Source organism: Trichosurus vulpecula, chromosome 8, assembly GCF_011100635.1.
Source record: "Trichosurus vulpecula isolate mTriVul1 chromosome 8, mTriVul1.pri, whole genome shotgun sequence".
Classification (NCBI taxonomy): domain Eukaryota; kingdom Metazoa; phylum Chordata; class Mammalia; order Diprotodontia; family Phalangeridae; genus Trichosurus; species Trichosurus vulpecula.
The window spans coordinates 112541244-112564593 of record NC_050580.1 but is presented as its reverse complement, the minus strand read 5'-3'; the positions used below and the strand labels follow the sequence as shown (position 1 = coordinate 112564593).

At 37.9% G+C, this 23350-nt stretch overlaps 1 protein-coding gene across 1 annotated transcript in view; it reads right to left on the bottom strand.

Annotated features, from left to right (window-relative positions):
• The window catches only part of ARMH3 (armadillo like helical domain containing 3), a 217776-nt gene that overhangs the window by 191343 nt on the left and 3083 nt on the right, over nt 1-23350 (bottom strand). Inside the window, exons 2-6 of the mRNA XM_036735487.1 lie at nt 9279-9391; nt 6595-6651; nt 6348-6494; nt 4175-4282; nt 2429-2521 (exon numbers count right to left, since the gene is read on the bottom strand). Of these exons, the coding sequence (XP_036591382.1) occupies nt 2429-2521; nt 4175-4282; nt 6348-6494; nt 6595-6651; nt 9279-9380 (507 nt within the window). The 5' untranslated portion in view covers nt 9381-9391. The remainder of the gene's footprint in view (nt 1-2428; nt 2522-4174; nt 4283-6347; nt 6495-6594; nt 6652-9278; nt 9392-23350) is intronic.

Sequence of the window (23350 nt, the reverse complement as noted above, 5' to 3'; positions counted from 1 at the left end):
AGAAAATCCTGAGAAGACTTCTATGAACTGAAGTATAGTAAAGTGAGCAGAACCCAGAGAACACTTTATACCCAGGGTTCTTAAACTTTTTGGTCTCTGGACCCCTTTAAGCTCTTAAAAATTATTGAGCTTTTTTTTACTCTATCAATATTTATCATATTAGAAATTAAAACATTTTAGTATTGTTATAAAAATAGTTTTGACCTCAGGACCCTCTGAAAGGGTTTGAAGTCCCCCAAGAGTCCCTGCACAATACCTCAAGAACTGTAGTCTTATGCAATAACAACAATATTATAAATACAAACAACTTTGCAAGGCTTAAGAACTCTCATCAATGCAATGTCTAACCATGACTCCACGGGACTCATAATGAAACAAGCTTGCCACTTCTTGATGATAGACTCAGAGAGCAGACTGAGACATTTTTTTTTAACGTGGCCAATGCAGAAATTTATTTTGCTTAACTATACATGTCTGTAACTATAGTCTGTAGTTGGCAGTTCTGTTTTTCTTTTTTTCTCAACAAAGTGGGGGAGAAGAGGAAGCAGATTTTTCAATGACTAAAAAAATTAACTTAAATAAATATCCATTTCTAAAAGCTAAAAAAAACCCTAAGAGATAAGGCAAATATATAAAAGGAGGGAGCAGTCAACCGTGTCAAAAGCTGCACAGACATCACAGAGGGCAAAAGCTGAAAAAAGGCTATCTGATTTAGCAGTTAAGTAATTCTTGGTAACCTTGGACAGAGCAATTTCAGTTGAATCATAGTCAGAAGTCAACTGCAAAGGGTAGAGGAGTGGGAGATGAATAAGTGGAGGCAATGAATATAGAACAGTTTGTCAAAGGACTATGATTGCGAAAGGGATAACAGATATAAATTGATAGCTTGAGGGGATGGAAGGGTCAAGTGATCTTTTTTTTCCATCTTTTAAAATTTATTTATTTATTTTTAGTTTTCAACCTTCACTTTTATAAGATTTTGAGCTCTAAATTTTCCCCCTCCCCAAAACGGCATGCAATCTGATGTTGGCTATAGATGTACAATCATATTAAACATACTTCCACATTAGTCACATTGTGAAAAAGAATCAGAACAAAAGGGAAAAACCACAAGAAAAAACAAAAAACAACCAAAAAAGAAAAAATAGTATAATTTGATCTGCATTCAGATTCCATAGTTCTTTCTCTGGATATGGATGGCATTTTCCTTCTTGAATCTTTTGGAATTGTCTTAGATCCTTGCACGGCTGAAAACAGCTAAGTCTATCAAAGCTGGTTATCATACAATGTGGCTGTTACTGGGTACAATGTTCTCCTGGCTCTGCTCACTTCACTCAGCATCAGTTCATTCCAGTTTTTCCAAGTTTTTCTGAAGTCTGCCTGCTCATCATTTCTCATAGCACAATAGTATTCCATTACATTCATATACCACAACTTGTTCAGCCATTCCCCAATTGATGGGTATTACTTCAATTTCTATTTCTTTACCACAACAAAAAGAGCCGCTATAAATATTTTTGTACATAAGGGTCCTTTTCCCTTTTTTGTGGTCTCTTTGGGGTACAGACCTAGTAATGGTATTGCTGGATCAAAGGGTATGCACAGTTGTATGGCCCTTTGGGCATAGTTCCAAATTGCTCTCCAGAATGGCTGAATCAGTTCACAACTCCACCAACAATGTAACAGTGTTCCAATTTTCCCACATCTTCTCCAACATTTAACATTTTCCTGTTTTGTGATGTCAGTCAATCTGCTAAGTGTGATGTCATACCTCAGAATTGTTTTAATTTGCATTTCTCTAATCAATAGTGATTTAGAGCATTTTTTTTATGTGACTGACTATAGACAGCTTTAATTTCTTCATATGAAAACTGCCTGTTCATATCCTTTGACCATTTACCAAATGGGAAATGAGTTGTATTCTTATAAATTTGACTCAGTTCTCTATATATTTTTGGGGATGAGGCCTTTATCAGAGATACTAGCTATAAAAATTGTTTCCCAGTTTTCTACTTCCCTTCTAGTTTTGGGTGTATTGGTTTTGTTTGTGCAAAAACTCAAGTGATCATTTTTTAAGGATAGAAAACACCTAGGCAAGATTCAGAACACTCCCAAGGCTTTCAAAAGAATAATCTGAGAGTCTTTTCCTCAACAAACAAGGAAGTCAATCCCCTAAAGAGATACTTTTAAAATAACACTGTGACATCATATACCAACCAGCCTGAAAATACCACTTTCCAAGGATCCAATGCCAGGATGCCTTTATCCCAGAACCCCTCTTCTGCACACCCAGTTCTAATGGTGGTCCCAATCTAATGCATTTTTCTCTCATTCTTCCTTATCTGAGTCTCGGTTTTTAAGGATGTTTACCTCTAATGGGAGTATGGATTACTATTTAACAGATGAGCAAGGAAAGTGTGCTACTCACAGTCACCAAACAAAGAAGAAGTTTCAAACATAAACTCTTCAGACTTTCAGAACCTTCTGCACAAAGCAAGGAATCCAAACTCTCCATCAAATTCTGGGAAAGAGATTCACATGTACTTAATCAGAGCAAAGCACTGCCTACCCCAAATGCCCCACATCTCCCTTACCAAGCTCCTGCTTACATGCTACAAATGGTAACAACTCACAACATTCAATTAGTTAATTAAATGAATACCCCACCCCTAGGCCCTGTCACATGAGGAGACAGGAAGAGACAGTGTTAAGAGACACCTCTGAATAAAGCTCATTTGAAAGATGCTTTAGAACAGCTGTGTAGAGAAATTAATTCAATAGCCTCCCAAATGAATGTGTATTCACAGCAGATCCTTCCCACAGGCTTAACTCTCCATATTACACAGTGAAATGAGTAAGAATGGCAACATTTTTTTAAGACCTATCATTCTCTTCCCAATCTCATGCAATGACCAATTCAGGATGCTTTCATTCACACCCACAGGTCGGCACAGAGCCTGGAGTGTTGGCACACCTTGGGGACAAGCAATATTGATAGTCTTTCCCCTCTGTTCACACTAGGTATCACCCCTCTGTCCCCATCCCAGCAGAATTCATCCTTTGCTGGCCACCCACAGAGAGACTCAAACTACTGAAGGAAAGACTCCTTCAAATATGGGAGAGGAAGAAGCAAAATATTCAAAAATGCACATTACTGAATGACACTGGGGAATGACATAATCAAAGATAAGTTAATGAACTCCGACGAAGTAGAAGAGAGGCAGCAAAGTACAAGACTAAGAGCACTGGATAAGAGTTAGGAAACCTAGTTTCAAGTCCTAGCTCCACCATTTACTAGCTATCAGAACTTGAACAGATCACTTAACTACTCAGAGTCTCAGTTTCTTCATACGTGAAATGGAGACAATAATACGCTATTCACTTCAGAACTTTTAATAAGTAAAATGCTTTAAAAAACTGTGTGATTTTTAAATTTAAAAATGCTTTAAGCAAATATAAATGAGAACTGTTATCAAGTTATCTGAGAGTTCAACATAACTGTACGACTTGGAAAAGACTCATGTCAAAATATGACTCCAAGATCTTGGATTATTCATACATGTACATACATTATTTTTCATGTAAATGAAATGTTTCTTTTACTTGACTATATTAAATATTCTAATTTTTGTTATAAAGAATATGAATAAAGTTTTTCTGACAAAGAGTTACGGGAAATTATATCTTCAAAAGCTGACCTGATGATCAATAATCATTTAATTTGTAAATGAAATGTGAAAACTATTTGTGGGAAATGCATCAGAATGTGAATTTTATGAAGAAAGTTTCAGTGTTTAATGTTTGGAACTAAAGATACAACTGAATACAAACTAGCAATACTTTATTTCATCCCATAAAATCCAATAAATGAAAGACAGAAATTATGATAATAATTACATGATTTAATCGGTCAAAATTTAAAACAGCAGCGTCTCATATACATATATAGCTGAAGGAAGTGCTATTCCCAGCTAAATTCTGGATTTTAAAATGTCCTCTGTTCAAATAAATCACTGCTTTCTTTGTTGGAAAGCAAATGAAAATTTCTAAATCATCTATAGTTGTTTCCATCTACAAATCTTTTAGCCCATTTGTCTAAAGATGGTCTCCATCAAGTGCAACTGTTTAGTGAGCAGTAGCAGAAGCCTACAAGCACATCTGTAATAAGTCTCACCTTCATACAGAGCTCTGCCTTGTCAAAGCCCATCAGCATGTTGATAATGTCAAACCCAGAAGTGGACTTATTCTTCTGATGGACCCCTCGGATAAGTGCACACAGGGTCTACAGAGACAACAGAAGGAATTGTTTCCAAATAAGAGAGCTGATAAGACAGTCTTGTCTTGTCAAGGATAGCATGGGTGTCTAACTCTTTTACGAGGCTACCAGTCTTAAATATTTGAATTTACTCCTTTTAGTTAAACTTTCACTTTCCACGCTCAAAAATTCATGCCCCATATATTCAATAAATATTTAGCACGTACTCTGTGTAAAGCATTCTGCTTGGCACTGGGAAAAGCCTCCAAATTTAGATAAAAGGCAATCCCTATCTTTATTTAGCTTATAGGGTAGAAGGGGGATGAGAAATACACACAGTTAACTAAGTCCACCAGCCACTGGACTTACACTGCCTTACCTTAAGGGGACCCTTAGAGAGTTGCAAAACAAAGTCCTATGTGAGTTCTAAGGGGGAAGGCTGTTACTAAACAGAAAGATCAGGGAAGGCTTCATGGAGGAGAAAGCTGGGTTTTAAAGGAGTGTGTATATATAAGTGATTAGAGAGGAGAGAAAAGGTAGAGAAAACAGGTAAAGTCACTGAGGAAGGAAAGCACAGAGTATTTAGGGAAAAGCTCGGAAGGCTGGCAGCCCAGAGTGGCCTATTTTGATTAAACTGTAGAATGAATAAAAGGGAATAGTAAAAAATAAGGCTTGACAGGTAGCCCAGCACCAGAGAATAGAAAGCCTTGAAAAGATAGGAAAAGGCATCTGAACTTTACCTTGGAGAGCAATGTGAAGGCATTAATGATTCCGTAGAAAGGAACGACATGAACAAATCTGTCCATAAGAAAAATCATCCAAGCAATGATACAAAAGATAAATTAAAAAAAGACTGAGTGGGGGCAAACAGGCCTGCCTGCAGCACTTGCAACAGTCCCAGTCCTCCATGCAATCACAGCATGGGCCTAAGCTTGAAAAACATGCACACTCAGAAAGAATAACAGCAATAGAAGCATCAGTAACTAAGATTTTTAGTAAATTCTCTTTTTCTAAAGAGCCTCCCTCCCTAAGTCCATGACAAACATGTGCTGTGTCCATCTGGATCACCCCACTACCATGTGGTTCAGTGTGGTCTGCTGAGCAAAACCAAAGAACTGACTGGGATATGACAAGCAAGCAAGCCTGGATCTCAAGATGCTCACATCTCAAACAACAGCCCCTGCACAAAAGCCTTTTGTTCTCTCTTCCTGTACTCTAGTCCTCCTCCACCCAAATGGGCTGGGCACCAGTGCTTCCTGGCAATGAACTGTCCTCCCTCTCTTATTTTTCTTATTCCCCACACACCCCTGTTCTTCCTAGTGCCCACCCCAAGAGATCTCTGCTCCTCCACTGGAGAGGCTGAAGAGGGTCACTCTGGTGGGTCTCCAATACTAATGTCGCTGAACTGGAAGAATCACTATCCAACACTCAGAGGCCTTACCCATCACAACAGCAGCTATTGCCATTAAAAAAAAAAGTCATTTTTCCATAAAAGCAAATAGCACTGGGGCAAGCTCAATGACTTCATTTGTACTAAACTGAGAACTTTATCACACGCCCCAACAACATAAGCGACCACAGTTAGAGGAAGGGCAACTTCTCCCTCCCAATAAGATTCTTTGTTCTCTTACTGACTATTCCTTCTCTGGTCTTCTTGACTGCCAAATGAGCTGCCACCCTGAAACAGGATCTTCTTCTCAGGGTCACAGTCAAAGGAGTGACAAAATAACTACTGACAGGCAAAGAAAATTCTCCAAAATTCTGTCTGATTTTATTGCTCACTGACTCAGAATGGGCAATGAATCACTCTCTGAGCCTCAGTTTACCCTTCTACATTCCTTAAGAAGACCTGAAGATTCTGCTAGAGGCTCTGCCTTAAAACCTGAGATCCCAATTGTAAAGATTAACAAGATACTACTGTTAGGATCAACTTGCCTTAACTAGGAAGATTTCTAAATGAATATGGCATATCCATGACCATTTTTTTAAATATCCCAAGCCCACAAGTCAGTCTAGATTGAATAGAATCCCCCACATCTGTAACACCTCCCCTTTCTACTAAACAGGAATCCTTTTCCCCTCAGCAACATACCTGTAATGCATTGACAACTCGAATTGGGTGCTCCTCTCCCAAAGCCTGGATACAGTGTTGGAACAAACAATTAATGTTATCTTTGATCTTCATTAGTTCTTCTCCATCCAGAGATTCCAACTTGCCCTCAAGGTAGTCCAGATTCACCTGCCAGCAAGATAGCAAAAATCTGAGTATATTTCCCGTACAAAGCTGAGAGGGCAGTCTTGGCTACAGGGAAATTAGCAAAGGCATAGCCCAGCCTTACCTTCATGAGGAAGAGCTCTTCCCAGAATCGAGGGCTGCATTTACTAGGGTCCTCTGTCTGAAACAAATACAGATAGGGTTCAGCCTCCCCAAACACACACCTTTGATTAATAGTATAGTTACATAGGGAATCATCCAAAGTTAATCTCAACTTTTGAAACCAGCTTCTAACTTTTAACTACTTTTAACATTTTTGGTCATTCTAAAATGTTTCAATAGAGAATACGGAAGTTCTTTCTCAAATTAAACTGTGTGCAAGACTATTTCTTCCCTATAGACAATTCAGAAATATCTGAAAAGGTTTTCCTCAGACTTTCTCCTCCAACCTCTCGCTCAAAAAACTTGTGGACAGGTGCGTACTACCCCACTGTAGAGAAGAGGAGAATGATAACCAGAAGTTATGTGACTAGCCCCAAGTCACAGAATTCTTAAGTAATAAAGCAAGAACTAGAAGCCAGCTGTACTACTTCAAAATTCAAAGCTTTTTCCACTACACTTGAGCCCTATTCTATTTGTGCTCTGCTTCTGCTTAACCTTAGTATGCTATTTATTTATTAAATTTCTATCAATATGGAGTGTTGGCTTTCCAAAATTGGGATGTTTGAAAACTATTGCTAAAAAATTTGAAATTTTGCCTAAAGGTCCAGAAAGCCAAAAATTTCTGGAAAATGTGTGAATTACAAGAAAGGGTCTATCATTTTCTGACAAGGATGACTTTTATGACCTAACAAAGTCCACCAGTCCACAAAGCCAAGGACGCTGCCTTACCTTAATGGGACCTTTTTAATGGCCTAAAGTAGTAATAGGGCCATCTTTTCCAGAAACAATAAAAAATGGCAAATGGATCACAAGCTCCCTCATTAAGGCTTCATATGGACTCTTGTGATAAGTGATCAGCCACCCTGTGACTCTTCCTCCTTTCTAGGTGTTTCCTTTTGATTACTGTCCCCTGCATTAGCCATCTCAAGACCTCACGTAGCTGCCTTCTCCCAGAATCCTTATATTACGTTAAACCAGTTATGTATACCACACAACTCAAAAATGGCCTTCATGGTTGCCTAGCACTTGTTTATTCTATCTGTATGCCTACTTATATTCTGAATAACAGACCTAGCAATTTAACTGTGGCATCTTTTTAACATACACTCCCCCTTCTACCTCTTAGAATTCCTATATCCTTTTAAAACTCAGCTCTAGTGCTCACTGCTACATGAAGTATTCCTTGTTTCTTCTTTGGGTTACTTTTTATTTACTTTGCACATACTTTGGATTTGATTATGCAGGTATGTGTAATTTCCTCCAATAGAATGTAAACTCCTTAAAGGTAATGACTATTACATTTTTGTCTTTGTATCCTAATCACATGGTTCCAAAGACACAGGACACATTTAAGAAATGCTTAATTGACTGAACTCAATGACTTACGGTCTCTACTACTGTCAATGATCACATTCTAAATTTTGTGGGGTTTATTGCCTTTCGATGCTGTTTTCCAAATCTATGTCCCCTTCTCAAGAAACAAGGGCCCCTCCTTTTCTCAGGCCATCTAATTACTCCAATCTCATCTGACAAAGTATATTTTAGGATGCCAGGAAGAGATACCTGGGTTATTAACCCTAAGCTGTGAAACGCTGTATTAGTTCTAGACATCAAACAAATCTCTGATCTGTTTTCTAATAATACATCAGTTACCTTACATAGTTGGGAAATAGTCTAGATAAACACTTTCCCACAATAACTGAAGGCTGACCCTTTAAGCTATTAGCCCTAACCCTTTTGTGTCAAAAATCTTTCTAAAATGTACTACTCTCCCACCTTGGTGTAAACAGAACATACTACACATAACTTTTTCTTGATAACTCATGAGCAATATTACAATTGATGTTTGTGCTACACTATAGTTACCACAGATTTAGGACACTGGGTTAAAGCTACTGACTTCCCCCAAGAACACAACCCTGCATCTTAATGTGTCTTTTAAGATAAATTCCTACTATCAGTTTGATTCCTTAGCATTTTGCTTTTTGTAAAAGAGGTTAGTACAGAATGATTAGAGTCAACTCAGTAAGTATTTATTATGAGTTTACTACTGTCCTGGGTGTTGGCAATACTAAGAAGAAAAATACAATCCCTGCTCCCAATGAGCCTCTACTCCTTGACCTCCTGGGTGTTATGTAGGCTAGCAATATACAATGGCAGCCTTTTCCTAAATTATCCTAGTGCTCTGAAAATATAGCCATAATCTTCACTCCCTCTATCAGTGTTCTTTAAGTATCCGATTTTTTAAAAATTTTCAAATCAATAACCACTTTATGTTCTCTGCCAACTTCCCTACAAAACTACCTGTGGTAACAGGCTCTGAAAAGGTCACAAATGAGACTTCAGAAGCTAGGAGGGAATTCAGGATATGCTTCCCTAATGTAGTTCAGGTAAATGAGGCTCTCTAAGCAAAATCCAGGAAAGAGGATTCCTTAGTCTTCCATGTTCTCTTCTTTATTTGTTCACCCTTTCCATTGTTTCACAATGCTTCCTCTCATGAGTAGGAGTGAACTTAAACAAAAGACTTAGTTGCCAAAATGGACATCCTCTCTCACAGGACCATGGAAGGAGAAGGGGTAAAGAGGGAATTACTACTCGCTCTTGGGCAGGGAACAAAGGGGTCAAACCCATTTTCGAAGTCCTCACCATGAAGATTTCATCATACATCAGCACCACCTTCTCCTTCAGTGGTTTTTTGGAGGCTGAGGACTTGCGAAGCAAACCTCCCCTTTTCTCCACTTGGGCCATGGTTCCAGAGCCTGTGAAGGGAAAGTCAAGGTCAGTGATTGAATGCTAGCCTAGACATGCTCCTGTCCACAGCCAGATAGCCTACTGTGATATTCTTAGCAGGGAGGAAATTTTTCAGAGAGAGGGAATTAAATGATAAATAACCATGCTGCAAATTTTGGCATGTGTCCAACTCAAACCTAATTTAGGGGACTGCTCCCCAATGTAGGTAATGGAGAGCATTTAAATCAATACTTGGCCAGGGGCACACCACATTTTACATATCAGATGCCTATACTTAGAGTAGGCACTAAACCTGGCAGAAGAGTGTAACTATCATCATCTCTAATGGACCAGGCTGTGCTTTTGAGGTGAGAGGAAGAATGTAGAAAGCATAATGCCCACAAACCAAAACTGAAGTTAAGTTTCAAGTATTGATTGAGGTCTGAACCATTAAGGCAGGAAGTGTGCTATGAACTGATGTGCTACATTGATTTCCCCAAATGAAGTAGGTCCATATCGCTGCAAAGTGCTTGACCTTTACTACCTCATAAATCACAGTGCATTTTTATTCTCAGAAACTCCTTTGTGGAGGGACTCTGAGCAGAAGACGAAAGCTAAAAATCCAGAAATAAAATGTGATTTTAAAGTAATAACCAAATTTGTTGATTATCACTACTTCAAGGTTTAAGAAAACATACCCACATATATATGACACATCTGTGTAACACGGATATATGTGTGTGTGTTTGCATATTCCTGCACGCATTTGTGTACTCAGGTATAGGCACATACATCTATTTAGACAACATGCAATTGCTGTACACCATAATTCATGTATTTTCTGAATTTGTAGAAAATAATATTTTCCCTCTCTTCCTAACCTTGAGATGTATCTCAAAGAAATTTTTCTACAAGTCATATCTCAAAATTCCTAGTACTTCTTGGTGGGGTTACACAAATCCCTAACTTCCCACATGCTATTTCAGAGTAACAATTCTCTAGTTCTCTCTCACCTTTCTGGACAGTCTGGGTTATATACAAAATCTCCAACTCCTTCCTCCCTCTCTAGCCCTATTTTACAGTTCCTTTTAAAATTCCCAAACTCCAACTACATAATGTCTATTTACCCAATTACAAAGTACTTCTTATTGGAAAAATGCTATTTTGCTCTCCAAAGAGATATTTTCTCAAAAGTCCAAGATAATTCTAATTCTCCAAAGGGCTATGGGAGAGGCAGCTAGATGGCACAATGGATAGAGCACTGGCCCTAGAGTCAGGAGGACCTGAGTTCAAATCTGCCCTCAGATACTTGACTCTTGCTAGCTGTGTGACCCTGGGCAAGTAACTTAACCCCAACTGCCTTGCCCCCCAAAAAATTAAATTAAAAAAAGGGAGGGGGGCTGCTATGGGATAGTGCAAGGGTTCTTAACCTTTTTTTGTGTCCTGAACCCCTTTGGCAGTCTGATGAAGCCTATGGACCATATCTCAGAGTAATGCATTTAAATGCATACAAAAAATACATAAGATTACAAAGGAAACCAATTAAATTGAAATATAGTTATTAAAATATTTTTTAAAAAACAAGTTCACAGACCCTAAGTCAAGAGCCCCTGATATAATGGAAACACCAATAGATTTGTAGAAAAGAGCAGGTCCAAGTCTTACCTCCGCCATTCACTGGCTGTATGACAGCCAGAGAGGCTAGTCACTTAGCCTCTAAGAATCAACTTTGTCAACAACAAATCAAGAACACTAAATTACCATCTCAAGAGGCTGTTGTGAAGATCAAGTTTAAAACAAAGTAAATAAAACACCCATTCATGATAAAAAAAAAACTAACTAGAAAACATAGGAATAAACAGAGCTTTCCTTAAAATAACAAGCAGTATATCTATCTAAAAGCAAGAGGCAGCATAATCTATAATGGTAAGCTAGAAGCCTTCCTGATAAGACCAAGAATGAAGCAGGGATGTCCATTACCACCATTACTATTCAATATCATACTAGAAATGCTAACCATAACAATAAGACAAGAAAAAGAAATTAAAGGAATAAGTACAGGCAAAGAAGAAACAATATTATCACTTTTGCATATAACGTGGTAGTTTACTTAGAGACCCAAATGAAAAACTAATTGAAACAACTTCAGCAAAGAAGCAGTAGATAAAATAAACTCATATAAATCATGAACATTTCTGTATATTACCAGCAGAAAGAGATAGAGCAATTCCATTTTAAAAAACTATACACAATATAAAACACTTGGAAGTTTACCTGCCAAAAAACACACAGGAACTCTTACGAACACAACTACAAAACATTCTTCAAACAAATAAAGACAGGTCTGTAGAAATATGAATTGCCCATGGGGAGGTCAAGATAATATAATAAAAATGATAATATTACCTAAAACAATTTACTTATTCAGTTCCATATCAACCAAATTACCTAAGAATTAATTTATATAGCTAGAAAAAAAAATCAAAAAATTCACCTGGAGGAACAAAAGACCAAGAATATCAAGGGAATCAATAAAAAATGGGGGAAGAGATGGAGGGAGCCTAGCCCAAATCTCAAATTATACTATAAAGCTATAATAATCAAAAAAAAACTGATACTAGACAAGAAATAAAGAGGTTGATCAGTGAAACAATTAGGTACACAATATACAGAAGCAAATTAACATAGTAACCTAGTGTTTGATAAACCCAAAGATCCCAGCTACTAGGGCCAGAATTCACTACTGGACAAAAACTGTCAGGAAAACTAGAAAGTAGTATGGCAAAAACAAGGCACAGATCAATATCTCATACCATATACCAAGATAAGTTCAAAATGGATGCAAGATTTAGACATATTCCCCAATTGAGAAATGGTCAAAGGATATGAACAGGCAATTTTCATATGAAGAAATTAAAGATATCTATACGCATATGAAAAAATGCTCTAAATCACTATTGATTAGAGAAATGCAAATCAAAACAACTCTTAGGTACCACATTTCTCCTGTCAGATTGGCTAACATGACAAAACAAGAAAATGATAAATACTGAGAGGATGTGGGAAAATTTGAACATTAATACATTGTTGGTGGAGTTGTGAACTGATCCAGCCATTCTGGAGAACAATTTGGAACTAAGCCCAAAAGGATATAAAAATGTGCATACCCTTTGACCTAGCAATACCACTTCTAGGGCTATATCCCAAAAAGATTACACAAGTGGGAAAGGAACCCTTATATACAAAAATATTTATAGCAGTTCTTTTTGTGGTAGCAAAGAATTAGAAATCAGGGGGATGCCCATCAATTGGGGAATGGCTAAACAAGTGGTGGTATATGAATGTAATGGAATACTATTGTGCTATAAGAAATGGGGAATATACGGACTTCATAATAATCTGGAAAGACCTACATGATATGATGCTGAGTGAGGGGAGCAGAACCAGAAGAACGTTGTACACAACCACAGACATATTGCTTCTGTGATGACTAACTTTGATAGACTTGGCTCTCCTCAGCAATACAAGGTTCAAAGACAGCTCCAAAGGACTCATAATGGAACGAGCTATCTACATTCAGAGAAAGAACTATGGAGTCCGAATGCAGATTGAGGCAAACTATTTGCTCTTTTTTTTTTTCTTTCTCTTCATTTTTGGTTTTGTTTCTTCTTTCTCATGATTCATTCCATTGGTTATAATTCTTCTTTACAACTTGACTATTGTGTTAATAAGTTTAATGAGAAGGTATATGTAGAACATATATTGGATTCCACGCTGTCTTGGGGGGGAAGGGAGATGGGAGGGAGGGGAAGAAAATTTGGAACTCAAAAACTTGTGGAACTAAGTGTTGTAAACTAAAAATAAAAAATCTAAAAAAAAAAAGATTTAGACACAAAGGGTGGCATCATAAGCAAATTAGTGGAACACAGAAGAAATTACCTGTCAGATCTATGCATAAGGGAACCATTTATGACAAAATAAAAGATAGAAAGGTTCACAGGAGGTAAAATGGATCATTTTGATTACATAAAATTAAGTTTTCGTACTAACAAAAACAATGCAGCTAACATTAGAAGAAAAGCAGGAAACTAGAGGGGAAATCTTTGCAGCAAGTTTCTCTGATAAAGGTCTCATTTTTCAACTATATAGGGAACAGAGTCAAATTTACAAAAATAAGAATCATTCCCTAAATGATAAAAGGTCAAAGCATATTAACAAGTAGTTTTCAAAGGAAGAAATCCAAGCTTCTAACAGCCATATGAAAAACTGATCTAAATCACCAATACTAGAGAAATACAAATTAAAATGACCCTGCGGTACTACGTCATACCCATCAGACTGGCTAAGATGATAGAAAAGGAAAATGACAAATGCTGGAATGGATGTGAGAAAATTGGGACCCTAATGCACTATTGATGGATATATGAATAGTCCAATCATTCTGGAAAGCAATTTGAAACTATGCTCAAAAAAGCAATTAAACCCTTTGACCCAGAAATATCACTACTAGGTCTATACCCCAGAGATTAAAGAAAGAGAAAAATGACACATGTGTACAAAAATATTTATAGCAGCTCTTTTTGTAGTGGTAAGGAACTGGAAACTGAGAGGATGTCCATCAATTAGGGAATGGCTGAACAAATTGTGATATACGAATGTGATGGAATATCACTATGAAATGACAAAGGGGATGATTTCAGAAAAACCTAGGAAGACTTATATGAACTGATACAAAGTGAAGTGAGCAGAACCAAGAGAACAAATTATATACAGTAACTCTGATCAACACAATGATCTATGACACTTCCAAAAGACTCACGATGAAAGATACTATGTGGCTATGCACCTCCAGATAAAGAACTGACAGACTTAGAGTACAAATGAAAGCTTTTTTGGGGGGGTGGGGGTGGGGGATGGCAGGGAAGGACATAGCTAATTGGAAATTTGTTTTGCCTGATTTCATATTTGTAATGGATTTTCTATTTCTTGCCTTCTCAATAGGCTGGGGAATGGATGAGCAGAGAGAGAGAGAATTTGAAACTGAAAATTAAAATTCAAAAACAAAACAAAACACCAAAGTTGCTGGTGACCAAAGGGCAACTGAGAGTCACCTGCAACATATAGGTAACCATTATCTATATATAATAAGTGACATAAGGGAATAAATTCCTGGAAAAAAATGGGTCAGGTTGTGAAAACAAAGGCCACCCATAAAATGTAAATAGCACTAGAGAAAAAGATCTAGCATATTGGGCAGTTCCTATTTAGAAGATCTATGGAAAAACATGCACAAGAGCTTCACAAGATAAGGTACAGATAGGCTATGATCTACACCAATGAGGACTATACCCAAATACCCACTGACCTGGGTGCTTCAGTACGATCATTCTTAATCAAATCCCAAGTGAGAGAAAGGAGGCAAGGGAGGAGGGAGAGAGCAGGGAAAGGAAAGAAGGACAGGATGAAATGGGATGGGGAGAGAAACGGGGATGGGGGGGACGGGGGAGTAGCAGGAAAGTTCAAAGGCACCAGAGATAAGCAGGACAACCTGGAAAGTTATGTGTTGAAATTATACTTAAAAGTGTTACATAATAGAAACGTTCAATTTCAAATATAATCCTTTCCTTCTATTCTAAAAGGCATATACCAATATTCATCTTATTTGATGTTTGTTAAGCTAAGAATTTATTTTAAAATGAGAAAAAAAGGAGTCAGAACTAAAGGAATCTGGGAGCAGAAACAGGATGACCTATTGGACAACTGGTCATTTTCAGTCCTGCCCGACTCTTTGTGACTCCATGTTGCCATTTCCTTCTCCAGCTCATGTTACAGATGAAGAAACTGAGGCAAAAAGGGTTAAGTGACTTACCCAGGGTCGCACAGCTACTAAGTGTCTGAGGCCACATGTGACCTCCGTAAGATCCACTGTGCTACCTAGGTATGCCAATTAGACAATTATTAGGTTACTTAAACAGTCCAAGTAACAAGGATCTGTATGAAGGCAGCAGCCACAGGAATAAAAAAGGGGAAAAAAATCTAAGAAATATCACATAGGTAGAATTAATAAGATGTGGTTACTTATTACATTTTAAAGATAAGTGAAAGGGAAGAGTGAAAGCTAACACCAAAGTTCCCTGCATGGGAAACAGGACAAACTGTAGTACCACTGATATAGTGGACAGAAAGCTGGGCTTGGAATCAAAAAGAACCTAGTTCAAAACGTGGTCTCAGATATTTCCTAGATGTGTTACCCTAGGCAAATGATTTCATCTCTATATGTTATATTTGGGAGTCAAACATAAAAAAGTTATAGATAGTTGAACCTGCAGTTATGCAAGAGATTGTCAAAGTAGAATAGAGAGAGAGAAAAGAGAAGAGGGCCAAGGAGAGAGCCTCTGGGAAGTATCTTAAAGGGTCAAGATTCCGTAGTCAGACAAAGGAAGTAGAGATGTGGAATAACGTAGCATCTCAAAACCCATGGGAGAAGCAAACTAGCTAGTATTAGATAGCAGAGGTCAAGAAAGAAAAGGGCTGAAAAAGGCCACTTACTTATGAATTATGGAGTCACTGGTAACCTTTGAAAGATCAGTTTCATCTACAGGAAGGAAAGATTGATTGCAAAGGTCAAAAGAGTGAGTGGGTGGTAAGGAAGTAGAAGGTAGAGATAACATTTTCGAGAAGTTCTACTCTTAAAAGGTAAATGGAAGGCTTTTGGGAGATTGGGGAAAGATGAACATATTTCGAGACAATTAAAAGGAACCAGTAGAAAATAAGAGATCAAAGACAAGTGACAGAGAGGGGGATAACTGATAGAGATGAGAAGAAAAGGGACCAAGTAGAAGGATTAGTCTTAATGAGCAAAGATTTCTCTCTTCCTCTGAGAGAGAAAAATATGGGTGATGATACTGAGAAGTTGTGAAGAGTAGAAAGGAGTTAAGGGACCCATAATCCACTCAGCCTTGAGTGGTCTCTCTTTACTCTGTGAACAGGTTTTATAGGTGTGGGGAATTATTTTGCATATTGAGCAAAAAGGAAAATGCTAACCAACCTTGAGGAATGGGATAAGGAATTAATAACAGAAATGAAAGGGTTGTAGTACTAAGGACCTAGCTGAAGAAATGGACCATAAATTATAGTGAGCTCAATTTCAAGAAGTTCTGCAGAGACCATAATATAACCTGCATTATTGTTATTTGTGTATGTTTCATCCTCTCAATCAAATTATAAGCTCCTTGAGGATAAAGCTATGTCACTTCATCTTTCCTTAATAAATGTTTAATTGAATTGAATAGCAGATGTTCAAAAAAGGCTTGTTGATTGGTTGGTTGATTCTGGCATAGGTAGGAAAAATAAAAAAAAAGAAAAGCTGAAAAGTTCAATCTTATAAACTTAACTTAGAACTAACTCTACTAAGACCTCACTAAGCCCTCAAATCCAATTATGGTCTAGAGAAAAAGAGAAAAAACAGAACAGAGAGAACATACTGTGGGCAATTTACATCATATTGATCATGGCTTTGCCCTTAAAGCATGAAATACAACCCCTGCTCAAAACATCTCTGTGTCTTTTAAATAGGTTGTCATCAGGAAGATGTCCTTATCGGGGAAAAATAAATTGGAAATCAAGAGGATCCCATTAAAATAAATCAAAAGCAATGCAATTCCAGGCTTGCGGATATATAGATCTTGTGTGCACTCAGCTTCAACCAGTTGATTAGCAGAAGTCACAAGCCCTGAATTGCAAAGTACGAAGGCCTGTTTACAAACATGCCTCTCAGAGGATTTATAATTGGATTACAGCTAATCAATGTCCATGGCAAATTTAATCAACTCACTTTCCCTATTCAGGAATCAATATTTTCTAATAAGCTGAAGGGGATGGAAGGGGAAAAAAACACAATTCAATACAAAGCACCAAATTTCCTACAAAATGAAATTCCTTTCATCACTTCATTTCCATGTGTAGGTTGATGAGATTCAGCCAAGGGCTTCACTGATCCTAGTCATTATGTCAGATACCGTATGGCAGAGCCATGTGTTTGGGGACCCATAAAAGACGTACTTATTCCCTTGTCCCTAACCAACTCAAGGTTTATACAACAAGAGTTTCTGGGACAAGAGAATAGATAAGGTAGAGAAGAATCCTCTCCAAAGTTTTGCTTCAGGACCCAGAAGTTGAACAAGCCTCTTGGACATGAAGGTCAAACTTTAACGGGCAATAGATTCCAGCCCATTCATTCATCCAACAAGCATTTTTTCAGCCTTTTTCAGGATCTGGCACTGTGCTAGGCAGTTGGGATACAAAAATGAGAACAAAGCTGTCTTGCCTCAAAGCGCTCACTGGGGTGGGGGGGAAGGATATGAAAACAGAAAAGTAAATACAAAATATCTAAGAAGAAAAACAAAATAATTTCTGGCAGAAAAACATCAGTAATTGGGATGATCAGGAAAGACCTCTTGTAGAAGTGTCATGACATAAGACTTAAAGGAAACTAGGGATTTTATGAGTCAGAGACAGAAATGAAGTGAGCGTATATACCAGTCATGAGACAAAGATACAGAGACAGGAAATAGAACACTGTGAATGAGGAAAGCAAACAGTCTAGTTTGGCTGGAATGGAGAGACTGAAGGAGAGTAATGAGCAATAAGTATGCAAAGTTAGGCAAAAATCTGACAGCGAAGAGCTTTAAATGCAAAACAAGGAATCTGAATTTGTCCTAGAGGCAACTAGGAGACACCACCAGCTTCAAGAGCAGAGCAGTAAAACATTCAGACCTGTGTCTTAGGAAGGTCAATTTGGAAATTTAGAATAAGGATTGGTGAGAGAATAAGAATTGGTGGGTGAAGGCAAAAAAAAATGGCAAGGTTATTGTAACTAACAGTACAGATTACAGGTCTTACGCTAAGGTGGTAGCCATGTGAGTGGAGAGAAGAGAACAAAAGTAAGGGACTTTGTGGAGATAGTATCAACAAGACTTGGCAATTTACTGGTTAGAGGGGTTTGGGGTGAGAGAAAGGGTTGAAAGGTGAAGGAGAGGAACAAAATGTAGCTCTGAGTCTACAAACCAGGATGACTAAAAGGATGGGGGTACCCTCAATAGCAAAAGGGAAAGTAGAAAGAAAGAAAACTGCCAGGGAAAAAGGGGAGTATTGAAGATAATGAACCTTGCTTTGAACATAGTAAGTTTAGGATGCTGGCGGAACATCCAAATGCAAATGCCCAGTAGTAGTGAACTTCAGGACTAGAGTTCAGGAAAGAGAACAGGGACGAATATATAGACACAGAAGTCATATTCTTACATGCTATCTGCATACAGATAATAATTAAACCCATGGAAGGTGATGAAATCACCAAGGATGTAAAGAGAGAGAAAAGTATCCAGGACAGAACCCTGGGGGATATATGCTTACGCAGAGAGAGGAGAATGGATGACAGTCTAGGTGAAAAAAGACTGAAAAAGAATAGTCAGACAGGAGGAGGGATCAGTGTCAAGAAAACCAAGAAGGAAGAAATTTCCAGAGAAAGTGGTGATTGACATCAAGAAGGATGAGAAAGGCCATCAGATCTTGCAGTTAAAAGATCACTGTGAACTTTGGGATAGAGCAGTCTCAGTTGAGTGATGAAAGCAAAAAACAGATTATAAGAAGTAAGAAGTGAGTGAGAAGAGAGGAAGTGAAAACAATGAGAAGAGAATGCTCTTTCCAGAAGACCGGCTTTGAAAGGAGGAAGAAACACAGGATGATAACTTGGCCCTTAGCTGGATGCTCAGGCAATAGAGGCAAGACTGGCAAACGAATGGAAATGAAAGATGGAACATCACTTGATGAAGGGTAGGTGAGAAAAAGACTGTGGAAGGCTTTAAATACCAGGCCTGAGATGTTTGTCGCTATGCACATCGGGGAGTTATGAGCCTATGGGAACTAATAACAATTTCTAGAGAATAGAAGAGAGTTCATGAAAAAGCCTTTGAGACATCTACGCTTAGTAAGCAGTGAATAATGATACAGCAAGGAAGACCAGAAAAAGTCAAAAAGGTGGAAGGAAAACCAGGAGGAATAATCTCATGAAAACCAAGGGAGAAGAATCTCTAAGATGACAAAGGTCATGAAGAATTAAAGTAACTCCGAGGTATCAAAACCAAGAGTGAAAGTCTTCCAATATCCAGAGTACCAAAAATGCTGGGTGCACTTAGCTAGGAGATTATTTACTTAATATGTTACCTTCTTTGGTACACAAGATATTTCATTTACAGGATGATTCATCTACTAGAAATATAATCTTACTACTTCCTCAAATTGAGTCATCCCAACAGTTCCCAAAGAAAAGTCTTTCAGGAAGCCCATTCCATAACAGGTTATTAGTAAGCATCCCCCTCACCTCACAGAGAACCAGGTTTTCAAAACACTGCCAAACTCAATGATGTACTGCACCTCCTAGAATTCCTCCACTAAAAGGAAACCTAGGAGTGGACAGAAGAGAAAAATAAAAGGTAGAAAAAGGAGAGGGATGGGAAGAGAAGACAGTAAAAATGTGTGAGTTTATAATCTAGAATGAGTAAGCATGTACTTAATATCTACATCACTATTTCGCAACCAGAACTTCAGAACTCTAGTGAATGGTGAAGACAAACTTCCCAGCTACTATGCAGAGTAGGTGCTCACTACAATTCATACTTGTTAAATAAAAGAACAAAGAATCTTGGTGCATACACATTTCCTGCCTACCCCTCTCCCATTTGCAGAAGACAGTAATGATGGGGCTACAGAAAAAGATGTCTGAGGTGCGTATATATAAATATATCTATGTCCATTGTGAGGAATGGAAAAAAGCTTGGGAAGGGGAATAATGAGGATAGCTGTAATAAGAAGGAAGGGAAAGATGGTGAGGAATCTACCTATGTGATTGGGCAAGTTTACAAGTAAATCATGGACTAGAAAATTTGGGAAAGGCTGTTCTCACTTAAACGATACTACCATCAAGTCTTTCTTTTATTAAAAAGCCTGTCCAGCAATGGGAACAGATCACTGCAGGGATTTATCATTTTCCTCTGAAAAAATGAAGCCATCTTATTAACAGACCAAAGAAAAAGAGAAGTCAAGTGTGAGTACATGCTTCCTTTTGCCCAGGTAGCAAAAAACTTAACCTATGCCATAGAGTTAAGACTGGGTTTGAAGGAGCGGAGATAAGGACCTAGGTGGAACAGGACACTACAAGGCTCTTACAGAGGACCTCTAGGAATGACACTGAAGTAACAGCCCCTTATATCAAACTCATAGAAACACCAGAGGGAACTCTGACTGAGGTAATTTATATTTTTTGGTATAGCAACTGGTTAACTTTTGTAATTGTGTGTACAAGGATAAGGGCTAAGTGCCTAATAAATACTATGTACTCAGGAAATAAGTACTGAATGAATGTATAAAACAAAGTGAAACTTGGTAACTCTTCTATCAGTTCTTTACACCTCTCCTTCTTTCCTCCTCTGGGAGTTTTTCTTTCTATCATTCTTCCTTAGGTAGAGAACACCTGCCTTCTTTCTGCTAATCAAAAGACATCATTTTGGGTAAAGAGTAAATACTAACAGCATAAGCATCATTCCCATTTTTCTCATGGGGAAAACAAACAAACAAACAAAAAAAGACACAACTGATTGATGTTAACACATGAGCTACAAGAAGGCAGGGACATTATTTTACATGAGCTTTGGGCAATGCCTAGCACCGTGTGAGTACGCAGAACAATATCTGAAAGCAGTAGCAATTAAAGTGTTTTCCCAATGAGTGGTAGAAATAGGAACTAGTCTCTCATCCAGGTTGTATTATACACCCTAGCTACAACTGCACCAGCTTGAATAATATGTACCTCAGAGGCAAGAGAAGTCAAGTCACAGCCTACCAATAGCTAACCATCAACTTACAGGAATTTTTTAAAATTACTCTATTTTTTGTATTGAAATTAATTACATGTGAATAGCTATTAAGCAAGTTTAGTTTGTGGCATTTCTGTTCAGTGTTATGTTTTTAATGTTTTTCCTTATATTAAATTAAAATCTGCCCCTCCAATTTGCATTCATTGATCCTACTTTCCCTCTGGAATCAAGTGGTATAAGTATAACTCAGAGAGAAGAGAAGAAAGGCAACACGTGCACCTTCAGAAGAGTTTTCTGACGTCTCCCAGGATGAGAATTCAAGGCAAGAGCTCTTGGAGTGATAGCCTCTTGTAAATTAATAGTATTTCCAGCTGAGACCCCAAATATCTCCAGCAATGCAGTCCCTTTCTTACTTCCAGATATGAGAACAAGATGAAAGATAAAAGTGAAACTCTAAGAATCCCTAAACTTTCTAAAACTACATAAAGGTAACAACTATGCCACTGTAGAACAGCTCTACTGGGCCCATTCTGACACTTTCCTAAATCACACGGATATTTTTCAAGCCCAGATTTTTCACATAACCAAAAGCCTACTCGTCTACATACAACAAAAATGGAGGAGAGCTTGAGTTCCTTGGGATTTTGTGAAGTTTACTCAGTTCCATCCTCAAAGAAAAACAAAATTTCAGAGTTGAAAGGTCTCTGAGGAGTTGTCTAATGCGATCCACTGCTGAAAGAATCTTCTCTACAACCCATCTGACAAGTAGTTATCCAAGATTCGCCTGATGATCTGAAGGAAAAATCACTAGCACCTATCCAGGACAGCCCAATCATCTTGTAAGGTAATCTAATCGTTAGGAAGTTTCTCCTTCTATCCAGGGCACTGCAAATCCTACCCCCTATTACTGATTCTGCCCTCTGAGACCAAACAACATATTTAATGGTTCCTTGATTTTACAGGTCTTCAAATACTAAAAGACAGCTATTATGTCCCCTTCAAGTTTTCTATTTTTTTTTTAAACTAATCCTTACAAGAGCCCAAAGAAGGACTCTCACCATCTTGGCTACTTTCCTTTTGAATTTCTTTAGCTTATCAGCATCTTTCCTAAAATGTGTCACCCAGAACTGAATATAATAATCCAGATCAGGGAATATAATAATCCAGATCCAGGGAAAAACCAGGGCAGAAGGGCTACCTCCCTATTCCTGGATGCTATGCCTTTTTTAATGAAGCCAAAGACAGCGCTAGCTTTCCTGGCAGCAAGATCACACTACTGACTCATATCAAGCTAAAACTCCCAGACCTTTTTTAGGATGAACTGCAATCTTAGTGATGCTTCTCCCATCTTGGACTTGTAAAGATGATTTAAGCCACTTTTACACATTTTGGATTCCTGGGCTGGCATGGATATGAAATCCTAAATATATCAGAAACAGAAGATATTATATTTTACAGAATCATCAAATTTCAGAGTTGGAGAGGACCTCAGAAGTCATTTAGCCCAACCTCTACCCAAAAGGAAAAAGTTAACAAGTGGTCATCTAGCTCAGAGGTGTCAAGCAACTGCAGCCTTTGTGAGTAAAGCCCAAATCAGATTAAAATATAATTGGCAAATATTTAACAAAATAAATAAAAATACAGTAGAACATGGATAATGTTAATATGTGGTTTTCTAAGTCAATATGCAGCCTTCAGGAATGTTTATTTAGATTGTGGGGACTCCCATTCCTATCTGAGTTTGACATCACTGATTTAGCCTGTGCTAGAAACACTTCTATGAAAGGAAACCCACCACCTCCTGAGAAAGCTCATTCTACTTGTGGGCCTCTCTTTTCATGTCACTCGCATTTTAATGTCAGTCTATATGGAAGAGCCCCTTAGATGCTCTTAGTACAACAGAAATAAAAAACCCACTTCCTGGGCTGGGAGTGTCAAAGGTAGAAATTCTACAAAGAAACAAGGCGATACATAGAAAGGTGAGAAAAAGGGGGGGAGATAATAACAGCCAAGATTTATATAGTGCTTACTGTGGGTCAAACATTGTGCTGAGCAGTTGACACTTATTACCTCATTTAATCCTTACAACAACCCTGGGATGCAGGTGCTACTATTATC